This window comes from Dipodomys spectabilis, unplaced genomic scaffold (genome assembly GCF_019054845.1).
Source record: "Dipodomys spectabilis isolate Male_0828 unplaced genomic scaffold, ASM1905484v1 ptg000096l, whole genome shotgun sequence".
Lineage (NCBI taxonomy): Eukaryota > Metazoa > Chordata > Mammalia > Rodentia > Heteromyidae > Dipodomys > Dipodomys spectabilis.
The window spans coordinates 15,979,688-16,006,376 of NW_024870773.1; the positions used below are offsets into that span (position 1 = coordinate 15,979,688).

The 26,689-nt window shown below is 42.1% G+C and overlaps 1 protein-coding gene across 2 annotated transcripts; it reads left to right on the forward strand.

Annotated features, from left to right (window-relative positions):
- The first annotated feature begins 66 nt into the window (after window positions 1-66).
- Dclre1c (DNA cross-link repair 1C) lies at window positions 67-22,788 on the forward strand. 2 transcript variants are annotated; one of them, XM_042686273.1, is made up of 14 exons: window positions 67-260; window positions 3,201-3,252; window positions 4,938-5,022; window positions 8,711-8,770; window positions 11,660-11,715; window positions 13,167-13,268; window positions 14,052-14,124; window positions 14,266-14,406; window positions 14,563-14,664; window positions 16,024-16,160; window positions 17,814-17,868; window positions 19,569-19,657; window positions 20,898-20,992; window positions 21,819-22,788. In XM_042686273.1, the coding sequence occupies exons 1-14, from the start codon at window positions 152-154 to the stop codon at window positions 22,739-22,741; spliced, it is 2,079 nt and encodes a 692-aa protein (XP_042542207.1). In that variant the 5' UTR covers window positions 67-151; the 3' UTR covers window positions 22,742-22,788. The 2 variants fall into 2 exon arrangements, with proteins under 2 accessions (XP_042542207.1, XP_042542208.1); XM_042686274.1 differs by lacking the exon at window positions 3,201-3,252 and having other exon boundaries at window positions 221-260.
- The last annotated feature ends 3,901 nt before the right edge of the window (window positions 22,789-26,689 follow it).

Sequence of the window (26,689 nt, forward strand, 5' to 3'; positions counted from 1 at the left end):
CGCTAGGATTGGACGAGGGCTGAACTCGGTTGGCCAATGGCGAGGCGGCGCGCAGGGTCCCGGAAGTGGCGGCGCGGTGGGGCCGGGGTGGTCCCGGCTTCCGCGCCTGGCAGGGGGCGGCGGCAGGGTCTTGTCTGGCTTCGGTGGCGCCATGAGCTCCTTCCAGGGGCAGATGGCCGAGTATCCCACCATCTCCATAGACCGCTTCGACAGGGAGAACCTGAGAGCCCGTGCCTACTTCCTGTCCCACTGTCACAAAGGTGAGTCCTCCGCGCCCCCAGTCTGGGGCTGCCGGGGTCAGAGGTCGGTGCCGCCTTGCAGAACTGTGATCAGGGGCTGCTATTGCATTTTTGTTTTATTGTCTTACTTTTGTGTTGGTTCTGGGGCTTGAACTCAGCGCCTCACACTCTTCTTTGGCTTCTGTGCTGAAAGCTGCCTCTGCCACTTGAGCCCCTGTTGGGTTCTTCTGGTCGCTCTGCTAGTAGAGATGGAGATTTTTGAGGTTGACTGAGCTCTTCTCCTGTACTCCTCCACTTCTCTTGACCCTGTGTAAGAAAAACAGATTCCAGGTTAACCAGTTACACCCTCAAACGTTAGTTAGCAAGCACCCTGCCTCCTCCATAGACACAGCCAAACAACCTCCTCGGCTTGACAAATACCAGCTACTGTTCATTTAGCTATCATCACTTACAGAGCTCGGGCCTGCTTTGAACTGGCCATCCTCCTGCCTCTGCCTGCCCAGGCATGCACCGCTACTGTTGGCTTCCCTCACTTTTCAGAAGTTCTGTCCACCTCCAACAGAAGACCGGTGGTGCTAGTCGTAGTTTGTTGTTAGCATTTGTTAGAATGACTCATAAATCACCAATTCTACCAACAAAAGCAGTTTTATTCACAGTGCTAATTAGCACAACCATTAGCACTGATGAGAAATCAAGATAAACTGGAATGCTCCAGTGGCAGCCTCTTCCAGTGCTACCTTCCACAACAGCTTGAGAAGGAAGGTCTGAACTCTACTGTAGAAGAGTGAAGCCGACTCCCTCTCTCTCTCTCTCTCTCTCTCTCTCTCTTTCTCTCTCTCTCTCTCTCTCTCACACACACACACACACACACACACACACACACACCCCAACACTACTTATACTTACCTAGTAAGCTGGAGGCTTTAAGTTAAATCCCAGGACTGGAGGACAGGAGGGGAGAAGAGGGCCGGGAGGAGAAGAGAAAAGAAGAAAGAGAAGAAAAATAGAGGCAAAATAGTACTGTGACCAGTTGAGGTCTGTGATTTTTCAGAATAATATTTGTGGTTTGGTTTTATTGAGAAACTACTGCTGGATGAGGATGCCTTGGTTTTTATGGTTTTGGGTTGAGTCTAGAATTCAAAGTGTGATAGCTGTTAAGAAGAAAATTCCTTAGTCCTGAGCCTCAGATTCCCTTAGGACCAATTGGGAAGGGGATTAGGGTGAGGGAGGATCCATGATGCAAAGCTATAGGGTGCCACCTACTGAGTTAGTTCAGAAACATGGAGTACAATCTTGATTCACCTTCCTTTTTTTTTTTTTTCCTTTTTTTTTTCTCTGTGACACAGCTTCTTCGGAAATGGATTCCTGGTTGGGTTAATGTTGCTGACTTCTTGGTTTTCACTGGGTACAGGAAGCCCCAATTATGTATTCCTTCAGTGGTGGTGGTAATTAAGAGATCAGACATGGTTTGATTTCGTTCCACAATTTAGAAGTGTTTGGTTGTCTAGGTCTTTACAAGCCAAGGATTTGGAAAGTATAATAATACATACTTTGTATAGAGTATTGCTTAAGGGTTGGCTTTTTCATTTGTCTCTGTGGATTGGAGGGTTGAGGCTCAAGTCTACGTGACTGTGACATCCCACCTTTGAGTCCTGAAGTCACTGGAATGATTTCCTAGCAGAATCCCTGGAAGCAAGCTTGGAAGTCTAGGTGAACTAACTTTGTGGTGGAAACTGAGCGAGGCCCAGGGTGTTGTGAGAAGACAGTGAAGAGAAGGACTCTCAGTTCTCCACACATGAAATTTCAGTTCCTTCTTCTACCAAAAACTATTTCTGTTTCAGTGCTTGGAATCAAACACAGGGCCTCAAGTATTTCTAGGCAAGTGCCCTACCCTCAACTATACCTCGACATTTTTTTTTTCTGTTTCTTTTTTTTTTTTGGTGCTGATCCTAGGGCTAGAACTCAGAGCCTGAGTGCTGTCTCTAAGCTCTTTTGCTCAAGGCTAGTACTCTACCACGTGAGCCACAGCTCCACTTCTGGCTTTTTGGTAGTCTCATGGACTTTCTTGCCTGGGCTGGCTTTGAACTGTGATCGTCAGATCTCAGCCTCCTAAGTAGCTAGGACTTTTCAGTTTGATTGGTCTCACTGTGTAAACCAAGCTAACTTCAAGCTGATCTTCTAGGCTGTCTGGTGCCTGTCTGGGCTAAATTGCCTTCTTTTCTTTTTTTAAAAATAGCAATAGTCTTGTTTAATCATAGAGCACCAATAGATATTAGATAGGTACATGGAAATTTCTGATTAGGAACCACATCTCTTGCATAATTCTAAGGTTACTTGGAATCCTTTAAGGTTTTTTTTTTTTAAGAGGGAAAACATACATTTGAGATGTGATTATTTAATTTCAATGTAGTAGTTCAAGGTTGGACAGTGTTTAGTGATTCCCGTCCTTTTACCCAAAGGATTCATCAGCCAGGTGCTGGTGGCTTATGCCTGTAATCCTAGCTACTCAGGAGGCTGAGATCTGAGGATTACAGTTCAAACCCAGCCCAAGCAAGGAAGTCTGTGAGGCTTTTTTTTTTTTTGTCTGTCGTGGGCCTTGAACTCTGGGCCTGAGCGCTGTCTCTCAGCTCTTCAGCTCAAGGCTAGCACTCTACCACTTGAGCTAGATTCTTACCACTAAAAAACTGGAAGTTGAGCTGTGGCTCAAAGTGGTAGAGCACTAACTAGCCTTAAGCAAAAAAAGCTCAGGAACAGCTCCCAGGCCTTGAGTTCAAACCCCAGTGCTTCACAACAACAACCAAAAAGGGTTTGTCATCTAGAGAAGAAAGAGCCAGTGGTCAGTGGAGAGGAAGGTTCTGTATTTTCTCTCACTAGGAACTTTAAGATGGCAGTTCCAGTGGCTTAGGCCAAGGAATCCTCTGATAAAGAACATGTTTATGATTCCTATTCTTTTGCTTGTAGATCACATGAAAGGATTAAGAGCCCCTACCTTGAAAAGAAGGTTGGAATGCAGGTAATAAGATACTACTGCTGCTGCTGCTGCTGCTGCTGTGTGTGGGTAATAATTGAGAGAAAATATCAGAATATCTAGACAACAAAGTACATGCATCATAAGGGACAATGCAATGCGATGGAAGTTTACCACCTGAGCTTATATCCAGATGGGAGAACTTGAACCAGTACCCGAATTCCAGGCCCTCTGCCACCTCTCAGTCAACCTTCCTAAAAGATAACTTAAAAAAAAAAAAAAAAAGATAACTTCTATTTAGGCTTTGTACCATGGGTTAGCTTCGATTGCTTTTGAACTTTCTTTTTTTTTGGTCAGTTGTGGGGCTTGAACTCTGGCCTTGAGTACTGTCCCTGCACTCTTCAGCTCAAGGCCAAAGCTCTACCAGTTGAGCCACAGCACTACTTCTGGTTTTCTAGTGGTTTATTGGAGATAAAGAGTCTCAGGGGCTTTCTTGCCGGGGCTGGCTTTGAACAACGATCCTCAGATCTCAGCCTCCTGAGAACTAGGATTACAGGTGTGGTGAGCCACCAGCACCCAGCTGCTTTTGAACTTCTGTGAATAGAATCATACCCAATAGACTCTTTGTTTTTGCAGTACTAGGATTTGAAGTTAGGGCCTTGTGCTTGCTAGACAGGTACTCTCCCACTTGAGCCACACTCCAGTATTATCATATTTACTTTCTTCTATATAACTTTTATTTTCATGTGGTTCTTCCATACTAGGGCTGAAGCAACAACTCATTTGTTTTCATTTTATAGGTGTGTGTGTGTGTGTGTGTGTGTGTGTGTGTGTGTGTGTGTGTGTGTGTGTGTGTGTATGTATGTGTGTGTTTGGAGAGACAGAGGGAGACAGAGAGAGAGAGAGAGAAGAGAGAGGATGGTGTTCCATTATCAAGAATTCTATGTACCATTGTTTTATTTTCTTTCTTTTTTGGGGGGCAGGGAAGAAGTTTAAGCTCAGGACTCTAAGCCTGCTAGACAGGTGTTCTAGGGTGTCGCGCCTCAACCCTTTTTATGTTCTTGTTATTTTTCAAATAAGGTCTTTCTTGTGTTTGCCTAAGACAGTCTTCTGACTTATGCTTTCTGGTGCAGCTGGAACTAATAGCACGCACCTCCACACCTGGCTTGTTGAAATGGGGTTTCATTTACTTTTTTGTTCAGACTCCTCCCAATGTCTGCCTCCTGAGTATTTGTCATTGAATATTTTCTTAAACCTGAATGATTAGATTCTCTTCCTGAAGTTGTTGCCTCAATCTAAATTCCAAATTCTCAAGTATTATAGCCTGGAGAGCTAGCTTCAACTGAAGTTCATGCAATGCTTCTACCATATTTTGTGATTTAGGCACTTTCAAAGATATGCTCAGATTTAAGATGAGGTAGCTTCCTTTCCACTCAAAGAAGGATCTGGTTTTTGTTTAGTTTTGTTGTAGTGGGATTTGAACTCAGTGCCTTGGGCTTGCCAAACAGGCACTTAACTAACCACTTGAGCCATGCCTTCAGTCCAAGCCTGTGCTTTTGAGGGACATTTCAGTTCTAGACCATAACAGATATGTTGGGACTTCAGCTTAACGCTTTCTGTGCTAGCAATTTCTCAGTTATTAGAGAAAACCAATGTAAAGAAATAGATTTTGGAGTCCCCAAGGTGGCTCATTTTGGATCAAACTTAATTTTTTTGTCTTTTCCTTTCAGCTTGAAGGTTTTCTTGTACTGTTCTCCTGTTACCAAGGAGTTGCTGTTAACTAGCCCAAGATACAGATTCTGGGAGAAGCGAATAGTAAGTTTTGCTGTTTTGAATACTGTTAATTCTTGGGGAAGTAGGGGAGAAGTTTTAAGGGTAGATTGAAGAAAGCATTGGAATGATTCACAACGCAACTCTTTACCCACTACAGTGACCAAGTTAATTGAACAATTTAAGGGAGACATTTAGTCTTTTGTCACTCCACAGTTTAGGGAAAGTCAGCATTTAGATGTTGTTAATTTGTTTTTCTTCAAAAGTTTAACCTAGATCTTTTGCTTTGTTTATTTAGTCTTAAGGACCCTACATGTATTCTAATATTTTACAATATAGAACATCATTAGTATAATTGCTCAGTCTGTTTATTCAGCTCATGAGCTAAATCAGGAAAAATAAACATTTTATAGGTTAGTAATAAGAAAGGCATAAAAATGGCAGAATAAGAAAAGTAGAATGAAGCTAGGTGTGGTAGCACACACATGTAATCATGGGACACTGAGGCAGGAGGATTAAGAGCTTGCAGGCCAACCTGATCTGCATAGTAAGACTGTCTGAAAAAAAAATACAGAAGGAAGAAAAAGAGAAAAGAAAAAAATAGAACTTTTTTTTTTCCTGATCCTAAGGTTTGACCTTAGGGCTTCGGTTCTGTCCTTGAGCTTTCTCTCCCCCCCACAACCCCAGGCTAGCAGTATGCCACTTAAGCCACATCTCTGCTTGTGACTTTCGGGTGATTGACTGAAGATAACAGTCTCAAGGATGTTCCTGCCAAACTGGCTTTGAATCACAATCCTCAGATTTTAGCCTCCTGAGTAGCTAGGATTACAAGCTTGAGTCACTGTGGGTCCTTGGCTCAGAGTAGATAACTTTTTTTTCTTGTTAGAATTTACTTTATTGTTATTATAGAAGTGATATACAGAGAAGTCATTCCCTCCCGCCCATCTCCACCCACAAGTTCTATAGTTCACTTTCATCAATGTCCTGTGCACTCCACTGCTGTACTTTTTCACCTTCCTCCCACCTTCCCACAGATTTGCATGTGAATACACCATATATAAGGTAAAGAATTCAGTGTCATCAGAAAAAGAAAAGAACAAATAAAAAAAAGTCTTTTGTCAGAATAGATCACTTTTAATCTAGCAGAATGAAATAGAAAATGCATATATAGACAAGATTGTGCAGTTGAGTTGTTATTATAAATATGTGACATTCATTATTATAAAATCTGTAATAGTCATTATTATGAATATGAGCAGATATAATACAAATCTTGATCAAGAGATGAGCTCTCAGCTGAGTTTTAATAAAATAAGAAAGATCTATTACATTTTTTTATTTATTTGATTATTTATGTGCTATGTACTGCTGGTCTTGGGGCTTGACCTCAGGGCCTAGAGGCTATGTTCCTGAACTTACTGTGCTCAAGGATAGCCTTCTACCACTTGAGCCATTCTATTTCTAGTTTGTTTGTTTTGTTTTGATAGTTAATGGGAGATAAGAGTTTTACAGACTTTCCTGCCTGGGCTGACATCAGACTTTGATCTTTACATCTCTTATACACAAGAGCTACCACCATTAATCTACAAAAGACACAGATAAAACACAAGCATGAATAAAGATTCAAATAGAATGAAAAGGAAGGAAATATGCCAAGCAGTATTTCAAAACATCTGAGTGATAATTTTTATATCTTAGGTAACTAGAGCTGAAGGGCAAAATCAGGCGTTTGAAAGGTCAGGACTGTGGGGTTTGTTTTTGCAATTTACTGTAATTTCAGATCAGAACAATGTGACTATAGATGCAGTTGATAAAATGGTCTCATACAGTGAAAACTTATCAACACCTGCTGTGCCTCAGGCTTCTTCAGAGAAGGAGGGCCCCGTGTGGGTAGGGTTTAAGGAACTCTGTGAACTGTCAGAGAGTACACAGCTGTCATGGAGAGTGATTGATGTCAGACTGTTGAAAACTTTCAAGTTCCACCTCTCCTCTGCTGCCCCACAGTTGGGCAAGCTGATATGTGTGTAAATCCCTACACATGCATGTATACGCATGTGCATATGCAAACACACATGTATATATACACATCAATGTGAAGTTCAAACAAAGCCAACCCAGGCCAACCCCTTTGCCACAATAAAAACTTACTCTCAGCTGGGTGCTGGTAGCTCATGCTTGTCATCCTAGCTACTCAGGAGGGTGAGATTTGAGGATTACAATTTGAAACAGCATGGACAGACAAATCCATGAGACTCTTCTCTACAGTTTAGCAGAAAAAAAGTGAAAAGTAGAGCTGTGGCTCAAGTAGTAGTATGCCAACCTTGAACAAAAAAAGGAAGCAAGGCTTTGGGTTTCAGCCCTAGTATTGGTTTGTGTGTGCATGTACACACACAAATGTCCACGTCGAAGATATAAGACATTTAATCCATATTGCTAGATCACCTTGGTTTGCTTGTTTTTATCTTTTTTGCCAGTCCTGGGGTTTGAACTCAGGGCCTGAGCACAGTCCCTGAGCTTCTTTTTGCTCAAGTCTAGCACTCTACCACTTGAGCCACAGAACTACTTCAGCTTTTATTGTTTATGTGGTACTGAAGAATTGAACCCAGGGCCTTGTGCATGCTAGGCAAGCACTCTACTACTAAGCCACATTCCTAGCCAGATCACCTTAATGTTATAAATCTGCTCTCCAAGAATCATAGGGGCTGGGAATGTGGCTGAGAGGTAGGGTGCTCACCTAGCATGCACAAGGCCCTGGGTTCAATTCTTCAGTACCACATAAACAGAAAAACTTGTGGCTCAAGTGGTAGAATGTTAGTCTTGAGCAAAAGAAGCTCAAGGACAGTGCCCAGGCCCTGAGTTAAAGCCCCAGGACTGGCAAAAAAAAAAAAAAAAAAGAAGAAAAAACCATCATAGCAGTTACAGTGATAGATTAAAAAAGAATTGGCTCAGCAGTTTTAGTAAACTTTGGCCAACAGTCAAAAACCTGGCAAGCAAGCACACAGGACAGGCTACTCCCTATTTATCCCTAAGGAACCCGTAGCAGGCCCCGCCCTCTGCTTAGATTGCTTGGTGATTGGCTAGTTTGAATAGGGTAAAATGTATTTACATAAGGTGATTTTGAAATAAGATTAACAGTAAACAAGTAATCTCAAAATATCCCCCCCCCTCACCCTCTGCTAATTCTTGTACTATCTAAGATGTGTCTTAATTCCATCTTGAAAAGAAACAAGTTTAAGACAAAAACCTTACATTTCAAAAATCCTTCCTTATCCCAAAGCAGTTCTTTTCCTTAACAAGAGCCTAGCCACCAGGCCAAAGCAGGAACTTTTAAGCAACTTTTAAGAAAAGACAGTGTTTCTTATGCTTAATACAGGTTTTTGTTTTTTTGTTTTTGTTTTGTTTTGTTTTTTGGTTGTGGGGCCTGACCTCTGGGCCTGGGCGCTGTCCCTCAGCTCTTCAGCTCAAGGCTAGTGCTCTACCACTTGAGCCACTTCTGGCTTTTTCTGCTTATGTGGTGTTGAGGAATTGAACCCAGGGTCTCATGCATGTGAGGCGAGCACTCTACCACTGAGCCACCTTCCCAGCCCCAGTACTGGTATTTTTGCTTTATCATGTTTCGAACATAATGAAGTCAAATTGCTCTGTGTGGAATCTATGTAACTTCTTCCCTTAGTTCTCTCTAGTCTGCAAAGCATGAAGAACTGATAGCATGCTTCATCTCGTATTTCAACAGGTATCAATTGAAATTGAAACTCCTACCCAGGTATCTTTGGTGGATGAAGCCACAGGCGAGGTAACTATGAATTGTTTTTGGATTTTCTTCTTACTGCAACAATGATAGAATTGCTCTTTCTTTTTGACTTTGAATGCTCATTTAACCGTCCATTAAAATTATTAAACTTTCTGGGGAAAAAAAGCAACCAAGACATTTGTGATTGTTTTAGACCCTGTGAGCTGCTATCACAAATCTGCGGTAGGCTGGGGCGTCTTGCATAATTCTGCTTTACAGAAGGCTGCTATGCACTGTGTTGTCCTGTAAGAGAGGGGCAGAAAGCTCCCCTTTAAAGGGCAGGTCCCCACATGCACCTCCATGTTTACTGCAGCACTGTTCACAATAGCTAGGATATGGAAACAACCCAGATGCCCCACCACAGATGAATGGATCCAAAAATTGTGGTATCTATACACAATGGCATATTATGCAGTCATTAAAAATGACAAAATAATGGCATTTGCAGGGAAATGGATGGAGCTAGAAGAAATCATGTTGAGCGAGGTAAGCCAAGAGCAAAGAGACAAAGGGTACATGATCTCCCTGATAAGCGGATGTTAAATCCAAAATGTTAGGTGATACAACAAAATTAACAGGACTTAAGAAACAAAGAACTTCCACTCATCTGCTCGAACCACTACTACATAACCCCATGCTGCTGATCACATGTATGGTGTATATGTGTACACCGTTATATGTTATAGACCGTGATAGACAATTTGCTCCAGGAAAGTTAGAATGAACTTGTGACTTTAAATGAGCATCATTATTCCACAATACTGTGAAATTTGGGAAATTATATAATCACTTAATCACAATAAAAAAAAAAAAAAACACCAGAAAACTAGAAGTGGCGCTATGGCTCAAGTGGTAGAGCATGAGCCTTGAGCTGAATTGTTCAGGGACAGCTCCCAGGCCTAGAGCTCAAGCCCCACGACTGACCAAAAAAAAATGAGAGATCTTTCATGCGATTGTTTCTAACAATATTTATAAGATTATGTCTTTGTTGCCTTGTATGTCCCTCCCCCATGGTACAACCCCTGCTTTCACTATATATGATGTTGGCATATGTGGAGGGGAAGGGAAAAAACAAATTGTTAAAACAGGGATACAGGAGGACCCATTGCAACAATGAGATGTACAAGTCGTTATGTCAAAAACGAACTTTACAACTTTGGTGGGGGGGGGATGGGAGGGGAAGGGGAGGTTATAAAGGGACTGGAAGGGGAAACAAAGGAGGAGGCTACAATGCTTGATAAGAAATGTGCTCATTATCTTACCTATGTAGTTGTAACTCCTCTGTACAGCATGTTCACAATAAAAATAAATTAAAATAAAAATAAAGGGCAGGTCCCCAGTTCAAGCCCCACAATTGACAAAAATAAATTAAAAAATAAAGTAAAATAAAATAAAGGGCAGTGACCCTATCGGGGAGGTCCTCCTTTCAGAACTGAGCCCCTCCCTCTGAACAGCCAGGTAAAATCACTTTGGGAGCTAAGAAAAATTCACCCTATACATTCATTCAGTCCATAAAAGTACTTACTGCCCACATTGAAAGATTTGAGCATGACATTATTATTATTATTTGTTTTACCAGTTCACAATGGGAACTCTAGTTATTATGTGATATAATGGGCACATTTATTACCTTTTTTCATATATATTTTTTATTGTAAAAATACTATACAGAGGGGTTACAGTTACATGAGTAGGGTAACGAGTACATTTCCTATCAAGCATTGTTACCTCCTCCTTTCATTTATTACATTTTGTTACAATTTTTAGGATGTGAAATAATGGTTAATATTTTTACTTGTTTTTTTTTTGGGGGGGGGGTCTGGTCGTGGGGCTTGAACTCTGGGCCTGGGCGCTGTCCCTCTGCTCTTCAGCTCAAGGCTAGCACTCTACCACTCAAGCCACAGCGCCACTTCCGGCTTTTTTCTTTTTGCTTATGTGGTGCTGAGGAACCGAACCCAGGGCCTCAGGCATGCAAGGCAAGCGCTCTACCACTGAGCCACCTTCCCAGCCCAATGGTTAATATTTTTAAAGTGAATTTATTTCTCTTTGTTTTGTTTTGTCGGCCATGGGCTTGAACTCTAGGCCCGGTCGCTGTCCCTGACCTCTTCAGCTCAAGGTGAGTGCTCAACCACTTGAGCCACAGCGCCACATCTGTTTTTCTGGTGGTTAATTGAAGATAAGAGTCTCATGGACTTTCCTGCCCAGGCTGGCTTTAAACCGTGGTCCTCAGATCTCAGCCTCCTGAGTAGCTAGTGCCACCAGTGCCCAGCTCATTGTAACTTCTTTTTTTTTTTTTGGGTCCAGTTGTGGGGCCTGAACTCTGGGCCTGGGCGCTGTCCCTCAGCTCTTCAGCTCAAGGCTAGCGCTCTACTACTTGAGCCACAGTGCCACTTCCGGCTTTTTTCTTTTTGCTTATGTGGTGCTGAGGAATCGAACCCAGGGCCTCATGCATGCAAGGCAAGCGCTCTACCACTGACCCCCTTCCCAGCCCTCATTGTAACTTTTTATTGAGTCATTTTCTTTTTACTTTCTTTTTTTGTGCCAGTCCTGGGGTTTGAACTCAGGGCCTGGGTACTGTCCTTGAGCTTTTTTGCTCAAGGCTAGTACTCTACCACTTGAGCCATGCTCCACTGTTGCTTTTTAGTGGTTAATTGTAGAGAAGAGTCCTATAGACTTTCCTGCCTGGGCTGACTTCTAATTTTGATCCTCAGATCTCAGCTTCCTGAGTAGCTAGGATTACAGGCGGTAAGCCACTGAGCACCTGGCTCAGACCACATTTTGTTTATCCATTCATTCATTGCTTGACCCACATTAAGATATATTATTGAGAGTTATCTGCTTTATTTATGTAAGTTTTGGTGATTACTTCAGTTGTTATGTTTTTCTTTTCAGACGGAGGAGATTGTTGTGACTCTCTTACCAGCAGGTCACTGCCCAGGATCAGTTATGTAAGTGGGGCTCTCTACTTTGTTTCTTTACTATAGATAAACATGTATTTTATTTGTAGAAATCATGTTTTAGGATCTGAAAGATTGCTATGGGTAGGGAGATTTGCCCATTTTCCTGGCCAAGTTCAATCTCTAAATTGAACTTGGGAACCTTGGTGAAGGTTGAATTTGAAATGTGGCTTTCTGCTTGGTGGCAGTCTTCAGTAGTTACTTCTCCAGTTATTTTGCTCAGTCTTAGCACCTGGAGCTTTCTCTTCAAGAACGAGATCCCCAGGTTTAATTTTGAGGGGAAAGTTAACTACAGGACACACTAACTACATGTCAGTAGTATCTGCATTGTTACTCCTATCTCCGTGTGTGTGTGTTTGTGTGTGTGTGTGTGTGAGAGAGTGATATACTGTTTTTTATAAAGGATGTGTGTAGTAGGAAGCACTTTCCGTGGATTTGGCAGGTAGAGTATGAGGACAGTAGACCTTGTCATCAGCCATCTATGGTTCCAAGAATAGTACCAGTGAGGAAACACCCGCTCATGCTTGGGTTGCAGAGCTCAGTGGCGTACTACGCATGCGTGATTCATTTTCTCCCTCAGTGACCCAAGTTCCGCTAAAGACATGCCACGGAGCTCAGAAATTCCACTTTATCGCTTCATTTAATCGCATGCCCTTTCATCGTGTTTTTTGGGGGTGGGGATGGGGTGCTGGTTGGTGTTTGGAAGGTAGATCTTCACACAGTTAAGGGCAGGGAAACACTGAGCAGATCACACAGAAGTTTAATTAGGCCATCGCCCAGGGAACAGGAGCATCCTGCATCCGCGCAGCCGCCTCGCCCACCTGCGGGACTTAAAAATCACTGCTTTTCCCTCCTAGCTGGGGGCTGGATGTAAATAATAAACATCTGAAGTATGTGTAGGGTCCTGTGCCTAATCACATTGACTCAAGCGTGGTGTATGCGGAGAGCACTGCTGTGGTACAACTCCTTTGAATGAAGAACTCATCATCTAACAAAATGAATACCTGGAGGCTGAAGTGTGGGGGGTGTGTGTGTGTGAGTGTGAGTGTGTGTGTGTGGGGTGAGATCAAGAGGAGGGGGCAGATGAACGGAGAGAGGAAGGGTGTGCGAAGGCAGTCATAATACTCATTGTATAGATGTGAAAATGGGACCAGGGAACATGAGGGCAGGGATGGATGGGTTTGGGGAGAGACTGAGGGAGAAGGGGAACAATGATCAAGATGCGTTGCACCCACAAACTGACATGTTGAATTGAAGCCCTTTGTACAACTGTTTAAAGATAGTAAAAACAATTGTTTTTGAAATGTCTTTTGATTTTAAAAAACATTAGCTTTTTAGTGTCACTTGGTCAAAACCATGTATAATAAATCCATGCATAAGGCAGGTTTCCTCTTCTTCCTTTACTAGGACTTTGTCTGAGACTTGCAATATTTCCTCTTCAGGTTTTTGTTCCAGGGCAACAATGGAACTGTGTTATACACAGGAGATTTCAGACTGGCTAAAGGAGAAGCTTCTAGAATGGAGCTTCTGCACTCTGGGGGCAGGTACTGGACTTTCTCTACTTCTTGACTTTCCTAAGGAAATGTTACTGTTCTTTTCCCACCAAACACAAGCTTTTGTTCCTATTGAAAATCAAATATGGGATCTGGTGTGTTGGCACATGCCTGTAATCCCACCCAGTTACTCAGGAGACAGAGGTAGAAAGACAAAGTTAGCATTCAATCTTAACTGAAAAACTGTAAAGCAAAGGAACTGTTGGCATGGCCTTGGAAGTTCAAGGCACTGTGTCAATTCCCTCGTGCTACAGAATGAAATGAAAAAAATTGATTGTAATGATTAAATTGTTCAACTTGAAATGGGCCCATAGAACTTTCTGTGGGTTGAATGGAGTAGATGGCTTTGTCAAAATTGATTGGATCCTTCATTTAAATCTGTAGTCTAGCCGGGCGCTGGTGGCTCACGCCTATAACCCTAGCTACTCAGGAGGCTGAGATCTGAGGATCGCGGTTCAAAGCCAGCCCGGGCAGGAGAGACCTTGAGACTCCTATCTCCAATAAACCACCAGAAAACTGGAAGTGGCGCTGTAGCTCAAGTAGTAGAGCGCTCGCCTTGAGCTGAAGAGCTGAGGGACAGCGCCCAGGCCCAGAGTTCAAGCCCCACGACTGGCAAAAAAAAAAAAATCTATAGTTTGTTGTTTAGAAAAGATTTCCTCATAAAATGGCTTAATGTAATTAGAATTCCAAATGGAACAGAGCTCCCTGTAAAATAATTTTACATGTAGTTTATGTCACATGATATGTATGACTCACACGCCTTTTCTTTTTCAGGGTGAAAGACATCCAGAGCGTTTATTTAGATACTACTTTCTGCGACCCAAGATTTTATCAAATTCCAAGCCGAGTAAGTCTGCCTGGGGAAATGGGTGATGGCTGGGCATAGCTGAGTGTCTAGCTGGATAAGTGTGGGATGACTTGTGTTGGAGAGAGAGGGACGGGGTAAGGTTCTTCAGAGTGTTCAGTGTTTCCTAAAACTCCTATGTAGGAGGAGTGCTTAAGTGGAATCTTAGAGCTGGTTCGAAGCTGGATCACAAGGAGTCCGTACCACGTGGTGTGGCTGAACTGCAAGGCAGCGTATGGCTATGAGTATCTATTTACCAACCTCGGTGAAGAACTTGGGGTCCAGGTACTGTGGCCTTTGCTCTTCCCTTCCATCCTCCCTACTTCATCCTCCTTTCCTGTCACCCCTCCTCCCCTTCCTATCTCTCCCTCTCTGCCTTCCCCTTCCCCTGTGCCTCTGAGTAATTTCTGGTCACCTGCTTCTATTGGTTATTTCCTGCAGGTGCACGTGGACAAGCTGGACATGTTTAGAAATATGCCCGACATCCTCCACCATCTCACGACAGATCGCAGCACTCAGGTCCATGCGTGTCGGCATCCAAAGGTACTGTGTGTGTGTGAATGAGTACTTCCTATTTTCTCAGCATCCCTGCAGGGCAGAAACCTTCCTGTATATCAAGGACTCATAGATTCTGGTTTTTATTTTTTTCTTGGGTGCTGTCAAGGCTGGCACTCTACCACACTTCTACTGCAGGCTTCTTGGTGGCATAGAGTCTCATGAAATAGTCTTCCCTGAGCTAGGTTCAAACCATGATTCTCATATCTTGCCTCCTGAGTTGCTAGAATCACAAGCATGAGCCACGGTGCGTGGAGAGATTGTTTTGAGGTTTTTCATGATCCTAAGGTATTAAGTGGAAATCATACATCTATGTATAACTGTATCCCATGAACATATGCTTCAGGATTAATAATAGGCAAACTCTGAGTTCTTCTTTGTAATGAAATTTAGCCTGAGACATTTATTTGTAATAAAAGTAGTTACATGGTATAGCCTACAACTTATACAATATGTTCATGTTCCACTACTATTTTTTGTTGTTGTTGGTCATGGGGCTTGAACTCTAGGCACGTGAACTACAGGGCCACTTCCAGTTTTCTGGTGGTTAATTAGAGATTAAAAAAAAAAAAAAAACCTTAAAAAAATCCTTTTAGTTTTATCTTGAAAGCTTTTTTTATTTTTTGTCAGTCATGGAGCTTGAACACAGGGCCCAGGTGCTGTCCCTGAGCCTCTGTGCTCAAGGCTAGTGCTATTTCTGGCTTTTTCTGAGTAATTTATTGGAGATAAGAGTCTCTTGTAGACTTTCCTGCCTGGGCTGGCTTTGAATGGTGATCCTCAGATCTCAGTCTCCTGAGTAGGTAGGATTACAGGTCTTAGCCACTGTCACCTGGCTTTAAAAAACCTTTTTAAGTAGTAAAGTTGACAGATTTGTTCAAAGAAGATGATTGCCTTCAGCACAGAAGCCCTTTTACACCAGGATAGTTCTCTCACATAACTGCAGTCTGATTCCCTGACTCAGGAACTTTAGCATCAGTATAGTACTAGTAGTAGCTAGAGTGCAGAATTCCTGTTCAGACTTCTCCTGCTGTCCTTTATAGATTTTGGAGAGAGGAGCCATCCAGGAGTTCACTAAGGGTGATACATTGCTGTCAGTCTGCCTTGAATGGTCTCTGGATCCGGTGTCCAGCCTTTTTCTTTCTCATTCTGAATTCGGAACCGTCCAGCCCAATCATCTTTCAAAATGTTTCTCAAGTTGGAATCACTCACTTGTTTCTTCATGTCTGAAAACTTAACCTATATTTATATAATTTTACAATTATATGTTTTATATATATATATATATATATATATATATATATATATAATGTTATTGAAAATCTGTAATATGTGTTCATCTTCTTTTAGGCAGAAGAATATTTTCATTGGAATAAATTACCCTGTGGGATGATTTCCAAAACTAAAGTTCCACTGCACACAATCAGTATTAAGCCATCCACCATGTGGTTTGGAGAAAGAACGAGGAAAACAAATGTAATTGTGAGGTAAGAAAGCAATGACACACAGGGCACTGGTGGCTCACACCTGTAATCTTACCTACTCAGGAGGCTGAGATCCCAGGGTTATGATTCAAAGCCACCTGGGGCAGAAAAGTCTGTTAGACTCTTGTGTCCAATTAACCAACACACACAAAAAGCTGGAAGTGGATCTGTGGCTCAAGTGGTAGAGGGCCAGCCTTGAGCAGAAAAAACAAAGCAAGAGCTTAAGTCCCTAAGTTCAAACCCTAGTACTAGCATAAAAACAAATAAAATTTTAAAAGGGGATATGCTCTAATTCTAGGAAATAATTTCTTTAATCCACAACTTAAACTAAAGGGATGTTACTTCCAGTTCCATACTAGCCGGTGTACCCAGAAGTCTGTTGTAGTGAGAAGATGAGATGTGATGGTTGGAGCTCCAGGGAATCTAAGTGCTGTCTGTGAATTAGAGTTGTTGATGGAGAGCGTGGAATTCATTGGAAAGAGGCCTTTCCAATGATCATACCTGAGCGGCGTTGAGTTGTTTAGAATGTTGGAGAACAGATTTCTACTTTAGAAAAAGTTTACTCCTGTCCCAAGAAGTTGTTTCTGGTTATTTGATGGTGTTATCCTGGAATAGCCTAAATGGGAAAGGCGTTGAACTTGGTTCACTTTTTTTTTTTCCTCAGTGACTTTTTTTTTAATGTTGGTTGTGGGGCTTGAACTTGGCCTGGGCACTGTTCCTTAGCTCTTCAGCTCAAGGCTAGCACTCTGCCACTTGAGCCACAGTGCCACTTCTGTTTTTTTTGGTAGTTAATTGGAAATAAGAGTCTCACGGACTTTTCCTGCCTGGGCTGGCTTTGAACTGTGATCCTCAGATCTCAGCCTCCTCAGTAACTAGGATTACAGGTGTGAGCCACTAGCACCCTGATTTCAGTGACCTTTTTTTTTTTTTTTTTTAAGATTCTTGAAACACTTTACCATTTGTTTTCCAGGAAAAATACAACCACCACCCATCAGAAAAATATAAGTGCATTTAATTATAATCTCATTAGTATTGAATATGGTTTAATCTTTGCTGATGTTATTTGGAAAATGGTATTACATTATCACAGTATTTATTTGTGATGAACACTTCTGCATAGTTATTAGTCAATGCTTTCTCTTTTGAAACTAATTATCACATCTTTCCTTTTCAACTCTGATAATGTATTCATTCACTTGCTCAACTATCTATTTAGTGCTTGTCCTGGGGCATGAACTCTGGGCCTGAGCACTGTTCTTGAGCTTTTGTGCTCAAGGCTAGTGCTCCACTAGTTGAGCTACAGCTCCACATGCAGCATTTGTTGCTTAATTGTAGGTAAGTCTCACAGACTTTACTGCCTGGGCTGGCTTTGAACTACAATTTCAGATCTCAGCCTCCTAAGTGGGTAGGATTACAGATGTGAGCCACTTGTGCCTGGCCTATTTTTTAATTGTTATTATAAAGGTGATTTACAGAGGGGTTTACAATTATATAAGTTGGGTAAAGAGTACATTTCTTTTTGGACAGTGATACTTCTTTTGTTTCTTAAGGAAAAAACAACTTGTTTCCACTTCCTGGAATTCACTTTGATACATGTCTTATATGATCAGAGGCACAGTCACTGATGTTTTCGTGTTGTGTGTTTGTTTGCTTTAGGACGGGGGAGAGTTCCTACAGAGCCTGCTTCTCCTTCCACTCCTCCTTCAGTGAGGTAAGGCGCTCCCCTAGCTCAGGCCTGAGCTGTTGTGCAGCATTCAGGGTGAGAAGGCTTCCTTCATGTCTGTTCATTGATCTCCTTTCCTTTCAGATTAAGTTTTAGAAACAGGTGATTCTTCTTGTGCATGGATTCCATATTTATCTGTTTGCTGATTTATGACACATCTGTCAACTCCACATCAATATTTACAGTGCTTTAGGCATCTTGGCAGACATAGTGAAAATGTGGACCACTTGATAACACATGTGATTGGCAGCACCAGTTGAACCAGGTGACACAATGCCTTTTTTTTTTTTTGCTGGTCCTGGGGATTGAACTCAGGGCCGGCCTGGGCACTGTCCCTGAGCCTCACTGTACTCAAGGCTAGCACTCTACCACTTGAGCCACAGTACCACTTCTGACTTTTTCTGAGTAGTTTATTGGAGATAAGTATCTCACAGACTTTTCTACTTAGGGCTGGCTTTGAACTTCAGTCCTCAGATCTTAGCCTCCTGAGTAGCTAGGATTACAGGATTGAGCCACCAGCGTCTGGCCATTGTCTTCTTGTTTTAGCTTTTTGTATTACAAACAAGGGTTCTTTTTGTAATCTAATGAATGCCATCATTTTCAAGTTTTTTTTTTTGGTCAGTTATGGGACCTGAACTCTGGGCCTGGTTGTTGTCCCTCAGCTCTTCAGCTCAAGGCTAGTGCTCTACCACTTAAGCCACAGTGCCATTTCGGCTCTTTCTGCTTATGTAGTGCTGAGGAATCAAACCCAGGGCCTCATGCATGCAAGGCAAGCACTTTACCACTGAGCTACCTCTTCCCAGCCCATTTTTCAAGTGTTTATGCTTTTTATTTTTCTGTCAGTCATGGGACTTGAACTTAAGGCCTGGGTGCTTTCCCTGAGCTTTTTTGCTCAAAGCTAGCTAGCACTCTACCACTTAACCCACAGTGCCACTTCCAGTTTTTAGGTGGTTAATTGGAGGTAAGAATCTCATGGACTTTGCTGCCTAGGCTAGCTTTGAATTTGGATCCTCAGATCTCAGCCTTCTGGGTAGCTAGGATTCTAGGCATGAGCCACCAGCACCTGGCTTTTTAAATTTAATTTTTAAAATTTATTATTATAAAGGTGATATACAGAGGGGAGTATATTTCTTTCTGGACAGTGCCATCCCTTCCTATGCTCTCTTCCAGTTTTCCCTTCATGATCTTGTTTTTTTTTTTTTTTTTCTTCATTTCCTGGAATTCATTTCAATAAACATAATTTTATACTATCAGATGCACACACCTTGTTTTCTTATTTGCATTCTAGTTAACTCAGTTATAGTTAACTCACCTGAAATATTTGTTAAATATGAGCATCTGACTTTTTTGGAGGAGACAAGGAGATTCTATACTGAAAATATGGAATCTTTGAGTCCCATTAATCAGGGGCCTGTAGCCCTTCCTGTGGAGCAGATCCCCTGAGTGGAGTTGGAGTGTCCTGGCTCCCAAGACCTGCTGCAGCTCCGTGATGCAGCGAATTTGGAGAGGGGCCCCCTATGTTGCCTATTTTTCTCAAGAGGTTCCGGATGATGTCCCATGTGTAGCCAGCACCAAGAACCACAACCATACAAATTTTGCTTCTCTTTCCCATGGCTTCCTCTTAAGCCTTCTTCAACACCCCAGATTTTTACTGTAGAGATTAATTGTTCCTTTTATGTTCCCTCTAGATAAAAGATTTCTTGAGCTACATCCGTCCTGTGAACGCATACCCAAATGTCATTCCTGTAGGTATAACTCTGGATAAAGTTAAAGAAATGTGAGTAGTTCCTACTTGTGGGCCATGCCGCTCCCTTGCTGGGTTTTGTCTAGGAGACAAAAGGGTGCTTTTGCCTCCAAGTTTAAAAATGTAGAACCTATTTCTTTCATTCATTTCCATGTTTCCTTTCCATTCTTTGCATAGCTGAATGTCCAGGAAGTGTTGCCATGTTGTCCTCAGTTGAGTCTTAGCTCCACCATTTCCTTATGTGACTTGGTCAGACAAGATGGCAATTTAACTGACAGAAGAGGCCTAATGTTGAGAACCAAATATGCCATAAAGGGTTAAACTTGAACATACGATGGAGTGGTTGTTAAATGCGTCCCCCCTAGCTTATATTTCTATGGAGCAATTGTGTGGTAGGCAGAGAATGACCTCCTTTTGCACAAAGAAGTGGTAGCACAGCAGAGGTTCTAGAAGGTTCCAGGAGATGGATATGAACAGGGATTGTGGGATGTGGAGGCCTTGTGGTGGGCAAGGGATCTTTGAGGCTCTCTACAGGTGGGATGTTAGGTTTTTGCTACCTGGCAGAAGCAAGCAGGTGCAATGAGGGGAAAACCCCTTCAAATCTTACTTCTGTGTCTTAGCTTTCAGCCTGTGGCTCTAGAATGAGATCAAATTCCTGCAAGATGTAAATAAATCCCATTGAGTAGGATCTGGGAAACAGCAGTGTTTTGTGAATGCCAGAGGCCATTGTCTTACTGTTTTAGGATAGGGTCCTACTGGTCTGTGTTGTAAGAGCAAAGATCAAAGGTTTGTTTTAGTCTACTAGGAATTCCTTCACCTCTGCCAATTCTACTGGTTTGTATTCAAGGACTTGTATTTACCACTTATATACTGAAGTCATGTTGTCATTATTAAGCATTATTTTCAGTGTTTAAAAGTAGTGGTACGCTGGGTACTGGTGCCTCACACCCATAATCCTAATATTCAGGAGGCTAAGATCTGAGGATTATGGGCAGGAAAGTTCATGAGACTTTTATCTCTAGTTAACCCCCAGAAAGCCAGAAGTGACGCTGTGTGTCAAAAAGTGGGAGAACACTGGCCTTGAGCAAAAGAGAACTCAAGGACAGAGCCCAGGCCCTGAATTAAACGTTCACAAGGGACAAAAAATAAAAAATAACAATAGAAAAGTAGTGGTGTGTTTTCTCCTGTGCCATTTTTTCTAAGATCTATAAGTGATGTTTGCCTCCCAGCAGCTCTTCCCAAAGGAAACATCAAATATTCTCATTAATTTCAGCTTAAAGCCTTTATGTCGGTCTTCCCAAAGCACTGAACCAAAGTATAAACCCCTTGGAAAGCTGAAGAGAGCTAGAAAAATCTACCTAGACTCAGGTAAGAATGGTCCTGGGTTCAGTGGTGTGGATTTCCTGCAAAGACTGCTTCTCAGGGTGTTCTGGTTCGTGAATGTGACCTTGACAATTAAAAAAAAAAAAGTAAAGCTCATGCCTGTAATCCTATCTCAGGAGGCTGAGATCTGATGATTGCTGTTTGAAGCCAACTTGTGTAGGAAAGTCTGTGAGACTCTAATTTCCAATAAACTAATCAGAAAAAGCCAGAAATGGCACTGTGGCTCAAGTGGTAGAGCACTAGCCTTGAACACAAAGAGGGCTCAGACAGCGCCCAGGCTTTGAGTTCAAGCCCCAGGACTAGGAGGGAAGGAAGAGTGAAGGAGTTAAAACTCCTGGAGGAGTCTACAATGAGTAAGTTTTGGCCAAATAAGTGAATTGGCAGCTTTTGAAAGGGACAAATTCTCTGAAACAGCCAAAATTACTCAAGAACATTAACTTGACTACTTAGTCCTATTACTATTAAAGACACCAAATTTGTAGTTAAAACTTTTCCCCAGTGAAAATCTTGGTCTAGGTAAATTCTACGATGCTAATTCACCATAAGCTTTCCCAGAAAACAGGATAGAGGAACACTTCACAACAAATGCAGCAGTGTTCTGATATCAAACTATACAAGGTTCGTCAGAATATCCTAAAATAAGAGGCCTTTTAATTTGTCTTTGATGAAGAGCAGAACCTCTATTCTGTGCAGTTCCAACAATTAAAAACATAGGTAATGCTACAAATGAAATGATCATTGAAAGCACAAGCTGACTCCCTTTCCCTTTATCTCGTCTTTGTCTTGTACACCTGTCTCACTTGCTCCACAGAGGAGGAAGACGATCTCTTTGATGACCCCCTGCCAGTACCTTTAAGGCACAAGGCTGCACACCCAATAACTCTTGAGCCTGGGGTATTTCCAATGACTGCACTATCACAAAACCAGCCAGAGAAACTGATGCAAAGCATCAAATGCTGCAAAGCAGAGAGTATTCAAAGCTCTTCTTTGGCCAACTTTATAGACTGTGAAGAATCCAACAGTGAAAGTGAAGAAGAATCAGAAATCCCACCTACACTGCCTAGAGCTCTGGGCTCTGAAGAATTTCCCCAGCAGAGTGCTGATGTGGATGTACCACAATGGGAAGTATTCTTTAAAAGAAATGATGACATCACAGATGAGGGTTTGGAAATTTTCCCTTCTTCCACAGAGACAGGGGGCTCTCAGTCACCCAAGCTTTTCAGCGACTCTGATGGGGAATCAACCCATGTTTCCTCCCAGAATTCTTCTCAGTCAACACATATAACAGAACAAGGAAGTCAAGGCTGGGATAGCCAGTCTGATACTGTTTTGTTATCTTCCCAAGAGAAAAATATGGGGGATCTGACCTCTTTGAACAAAGGTGTCAAGAAAGCAAAAGCCAAAGAGAACATTCCTGTCTCACAGATGGAACAAAATGTACTCTTCCCAAAGGACATTCACTCTGATGTTAAGAGCAGAGAGCAAGAAACAAGCATAGTTCCTAGTGTGGAAGGACCAGCTATTGTGAGCGATGAGGAACAGCTGCCTGTGGAGGAAAGGTTGCTGAGTCTTAGCTCAAGTGCAGATTCACAGAATTCCTCTGACTTTGAAGTTCCCTGCACTCCAGAAGCTGAGTTACCTAGACAAGAACACCTACGTTATTTATATGAGAAACTGGCAAAAGGTCAGAGTATAGTAGTTGACAAAAGAAAATGCTCACTTTTAGATACTTAAGAGTTAAAACGCTGTCCTACAACAGTCATTAAAAATATTTCACAAAATGGTAAGTTACAATGAGTCAAAATTTTCAAGTCAGCCGGGTGCCAGTGGCTCACACTTGTAATCCTAGCTACTCAGGAGTCTGAGATCTGAGGATCGAGGTTCAAAGCCAGCCTGGGCAGGAAAGTCCATGAGACTCTGATCTACAATAAACCACCAGAAAACTGGAAGTGGCGCTGTGGCTCAAGTGGTAGAGCGCTCGCCTTGAGCTGAAGAGCTGAGGGACGGTGCCCAGGCCGAGTTCAAGCCTTCAGCACTGACCAAAAAAATTATTTTTCAAGTCATTTTTAAAAGGAAGGATCTAAAGGGAAACATGAAAAAGAACAGAGGAAGGAAATAAACACCTAAAATGATAGAACTACATCTGAAAAAGTAATTACACTAGCTGGATGCTGGTGGCTCACGCCTGTACTCCTAGCTACTCAAGAGGTTGAGATCTGAGGTTTGTGGTTCAAAGCCAGCCGGGGCAGGAAAACTCCATGAGACTATTATCTCCAATTAACTACCAGAAAACTAGAAGTGGCACTGTGGCTCAAGTGGTAGAGTGCTTGCCTTGAGCTGAAGAGCTCAGGGACAGTGTCCAGGCCCAGAGTTCAAGCCCCATGAGTGACAAAACAAAAAAAAAATAATTACACTAAATATAATTACTACACACGAATGAAAAAACAGACTCAGGGATAGAACTAGAGCCCACCTCTGTGATGTCTACAAGAAACTTAAACCAAGTGATCAAGTTAAAAGTGAAGGGATAGAAGAAAAGGCATATCATATAAACATTTAAAGAGAAGTGGCTATATTATCAGATAGTTTCCTAATGACATAAGGTCCGCTTCATTAAGAAAACATAATAATCCTAAATGTGTATGCTTTAACAGTTTCAAATATATGGAGCCAAACCAGCTGAGAAATTTAAGTTCAATATGTTAATATACTTCTCTTAGTAAGAGAACTAGTATATATACAAAAAATAAGAATTGAGTGAAACTATTGACCAGCTAGACCTAACTGAAATTTAGAGGATACTCCAACTGAAATTTAGAGGATACTCCAACATCTTTTGGAAGTATGAATAGAAAATTCACCGCATTACATATCCTCAGTCATGAAAAATAGTTTAGGAGAATTAACTTGAATCTATTACAATAAAACTATTGGTTCTAGGGGAGGAAAATCAGGATCTTATCTCAAAAGATGTTGGACCTCTTTAAAAATAATAATTTTATTATTAAAGTTTTGTGGAGAGGTATTACCAATTCATAAGTCAGTTAATGACATGGACAATGTCCCCACCCCCTTTGCTTACTGTTGTACCTCTTAAAAAAAACTTGGAGCTGGGTGAGGGTCTACAAGCTTGTAATCTCAGCTACTCAGGAGGCTTAGGCAGCAGGATCTTAAGTTCTAGGCCAGCCAGGGCAACTTAGCAAGATCTTGGTATGAATAGGGTGATAAAAATAGAACAATTAGGATAGTTGAGAATTAAATGGCTAGACTGGCTGGAGCTTCGCATCTATACAAGACAAGTGTGCATAGGTGAGCAAACTGGTGAGCAAGCTGACTGATAAAAAAGCTGAATCTGGGTGTCCATCCCAAGATGAAGGTGAAGAAATGCTCGCTCAGTCTTGAGTTTCCACTGCAAGGCAAGGCAAGGTACAGAGGCTAGAGCTGAGTCTGTCTGAGTCTCCACTCCGAGACAAGGAAGGGTGAAGAAGTGAGTGACCTGGCTGCCCAGAGCTCAGCATCTGGGCCTGCCCTAGTCAATGAGGAGCACTGGAGTGTGTGAGCCAGATCTACAGAGCACCTAACCTGGTTGGCTACACACAAGTGGCAGACACTGTTTGTCCTTTATCTTCCAAAACATTCAACTGGAGGTCTAGGAAGAAAACAAAACTTCAGTACAGTCAAGCCAGAGCTATCACTGGATTCCCTGAGCCAGGCAAAGCTGAGGCACGTAGAGGGACAGTGATTAACCACTAGTTGGCTCAGACTTCTGCCATCCAGTCCCTTTTTGCTGTCACATTCTGGGAACTACCCCACTAAATCCAGGCAGAGTAGCTCAACTCTGGAGTTGCTGCTATTAAACAAGATCTTCCCTGCCTCACTCCAGCTGGTGACCCTGACCTAGGCCTAAACTGCAGGCAGAAATCTAAGGACCACCCAGGTGCCAGTGGCTCACACCTGTAAGCTTAGCTACTTAGAAAAGGTTGAGATCTGACAATCATGGTTTGAAGCCAGTACAGGCCGAAAGTCCGTGAGACACTTATCTCCAATAAACTATGCAACAGTCAGAAGTGTGCTGTGGCTTAAATGGTTGAGTATTAGCATTGAGCAAAAAGGCTCAGGGACAGTGTCTGGTCCCTTGAGTTCAAACCCCAGGGCCGACAGAAAGAAAAAAACTAAGGACTAGAGACTAGAGGAAATCATCCATTATATTGCTACAATGCAGCATTCACTCTTCAACAAGGAAAAAATAAATTTAAAAATATTTTTCAAATATTTTATATTGTCATTTCTTTACTCTCCTATCTTTTGTTTATAAATTGTTTATCAGGTGCTTTATTCTGTCTCCTCCTTTTTCCTTATTTTCTATCCCTTTGCAACCCTTGACAACACCACCTTCTAGAAGAATTGAAATACAGGAACTGGAGGCACATCTTAAGTGGTAGAGCACCACCAGACTTGAGCAAAAAAGTCAAGTGAGAGCATGAGGTCTAGTTCTTTTTTTTTTTTGGGTCCAGTCGTGGGGCCTGAACTCTGGGCCTGGGCGCTGTCCCTCAGCTCTTCAGCTCAAGGCTAGCGCTCTACCACTTGAGCCACTTCCGGCTTTTTTCTTATGTGGTGCTGGGGAATCGAACCCAGGGCCTCAGGCATGCAAGGCAAGTGCTCTACCACTGAGCCACCTTCCCAGCCCCTGAGGTCTAGTTCAAGTCCAAGTGCTGACACACAGAAAATTGAAATACATTTGTGCACAATAGTATATTATCTGCAGTGCTCAAAACTTCACTGTCAAGCCAGGTGCCGGTGGCTCACACCTGTAATCTTAGCTACTCAGGAGGCTGAGATCCGAGGATCGCGGTTTAAAGCTAGCCTAGGCAGGAAACTCCGTGAAACTCTTAAATCTCCAATAAACCACCAGAAAACTGGAAGTGGTGCTGTAGCTCAAGTGGTAGAGCACTAGCCTTGAGCTGAAGAGCTGAGGGACAGCGCCCAGGCCCAGAGTTCAAGCCCCATGACCTCATTTCTCCTAATTTTCTAACTCCTATTCAAATAAAACTTATTTTTCTAACCCTCCACTGTGCCATTAGAGAATGGTAGTTCCATTTATATATAACATGATTGGTTGTGTAGATAATATTGCCAATAGTATATTATACTTCATGTATGTATCTGGTTTGTTGAAATGGTGAATTGTTATTTCTAAATTAGACCCCTAGGGGGTGAGAAGTGGATGCTAATCCTGCCAATACTAGTCTTGCCAGGACATATGAAACAATTCAGTGGAAAGACATCAGGTTACTAAAGGCTGCCAGCCAATGAATTGACTACAGATGACCAAATACCAAAGTAGAAACACAAAATATGAGAAAATAAACATGGTATGAAAAAATTAAACAGTCATGCAAGAAAGGATCAGAATGATAGTGGATTAAAGGAAATCTCAATTACTCAGGACTATGGCAAGAATGATCAATGAGATGAAAGAAGACATGCATAAATGTCCAAAAAAATAAAATACAAGAAAACAAAAGACATAGAAATTTAATTCAGAGATGATACAATTAGAAGTGGCAAGTAACCTATAAAGTCAAGTCCATCAGAATAACAGCAGATTTCTCAACAGAAACCATTAAAGCAGGGATGGAATGAGATATTTTAAGTGCTGAAGTAACTAGTATCCTAGATAAC

What these genes read in the sequence shown, in the direction of transcription:
- Dclre1c (XM_042686273.1), top strand. Translation starts at nt 152, where the DNA reads ATGAGCTCCTTCCAGGGGCAGATGGCCGAGTATCCCACCATCTCCATA. An exon ending in GATTCTGGGAGAAGCGAATA is followed by an intron (nt 5,023 to 8,710) that starts GTAAGTTTTGCT and finishes GTATTTCAACAG; the next exon opens with GTATCAATTGAAATTGAAAC. An exon ending in GTGAAGAACTTGGGGTCCAG is followed by an intron (nt 14,407 to 14,562) that starts GTACTGTGGCCT and finishes TATTTCCTGCAG; the next exon opens with GTGCACGTGGACAAGCTGGA.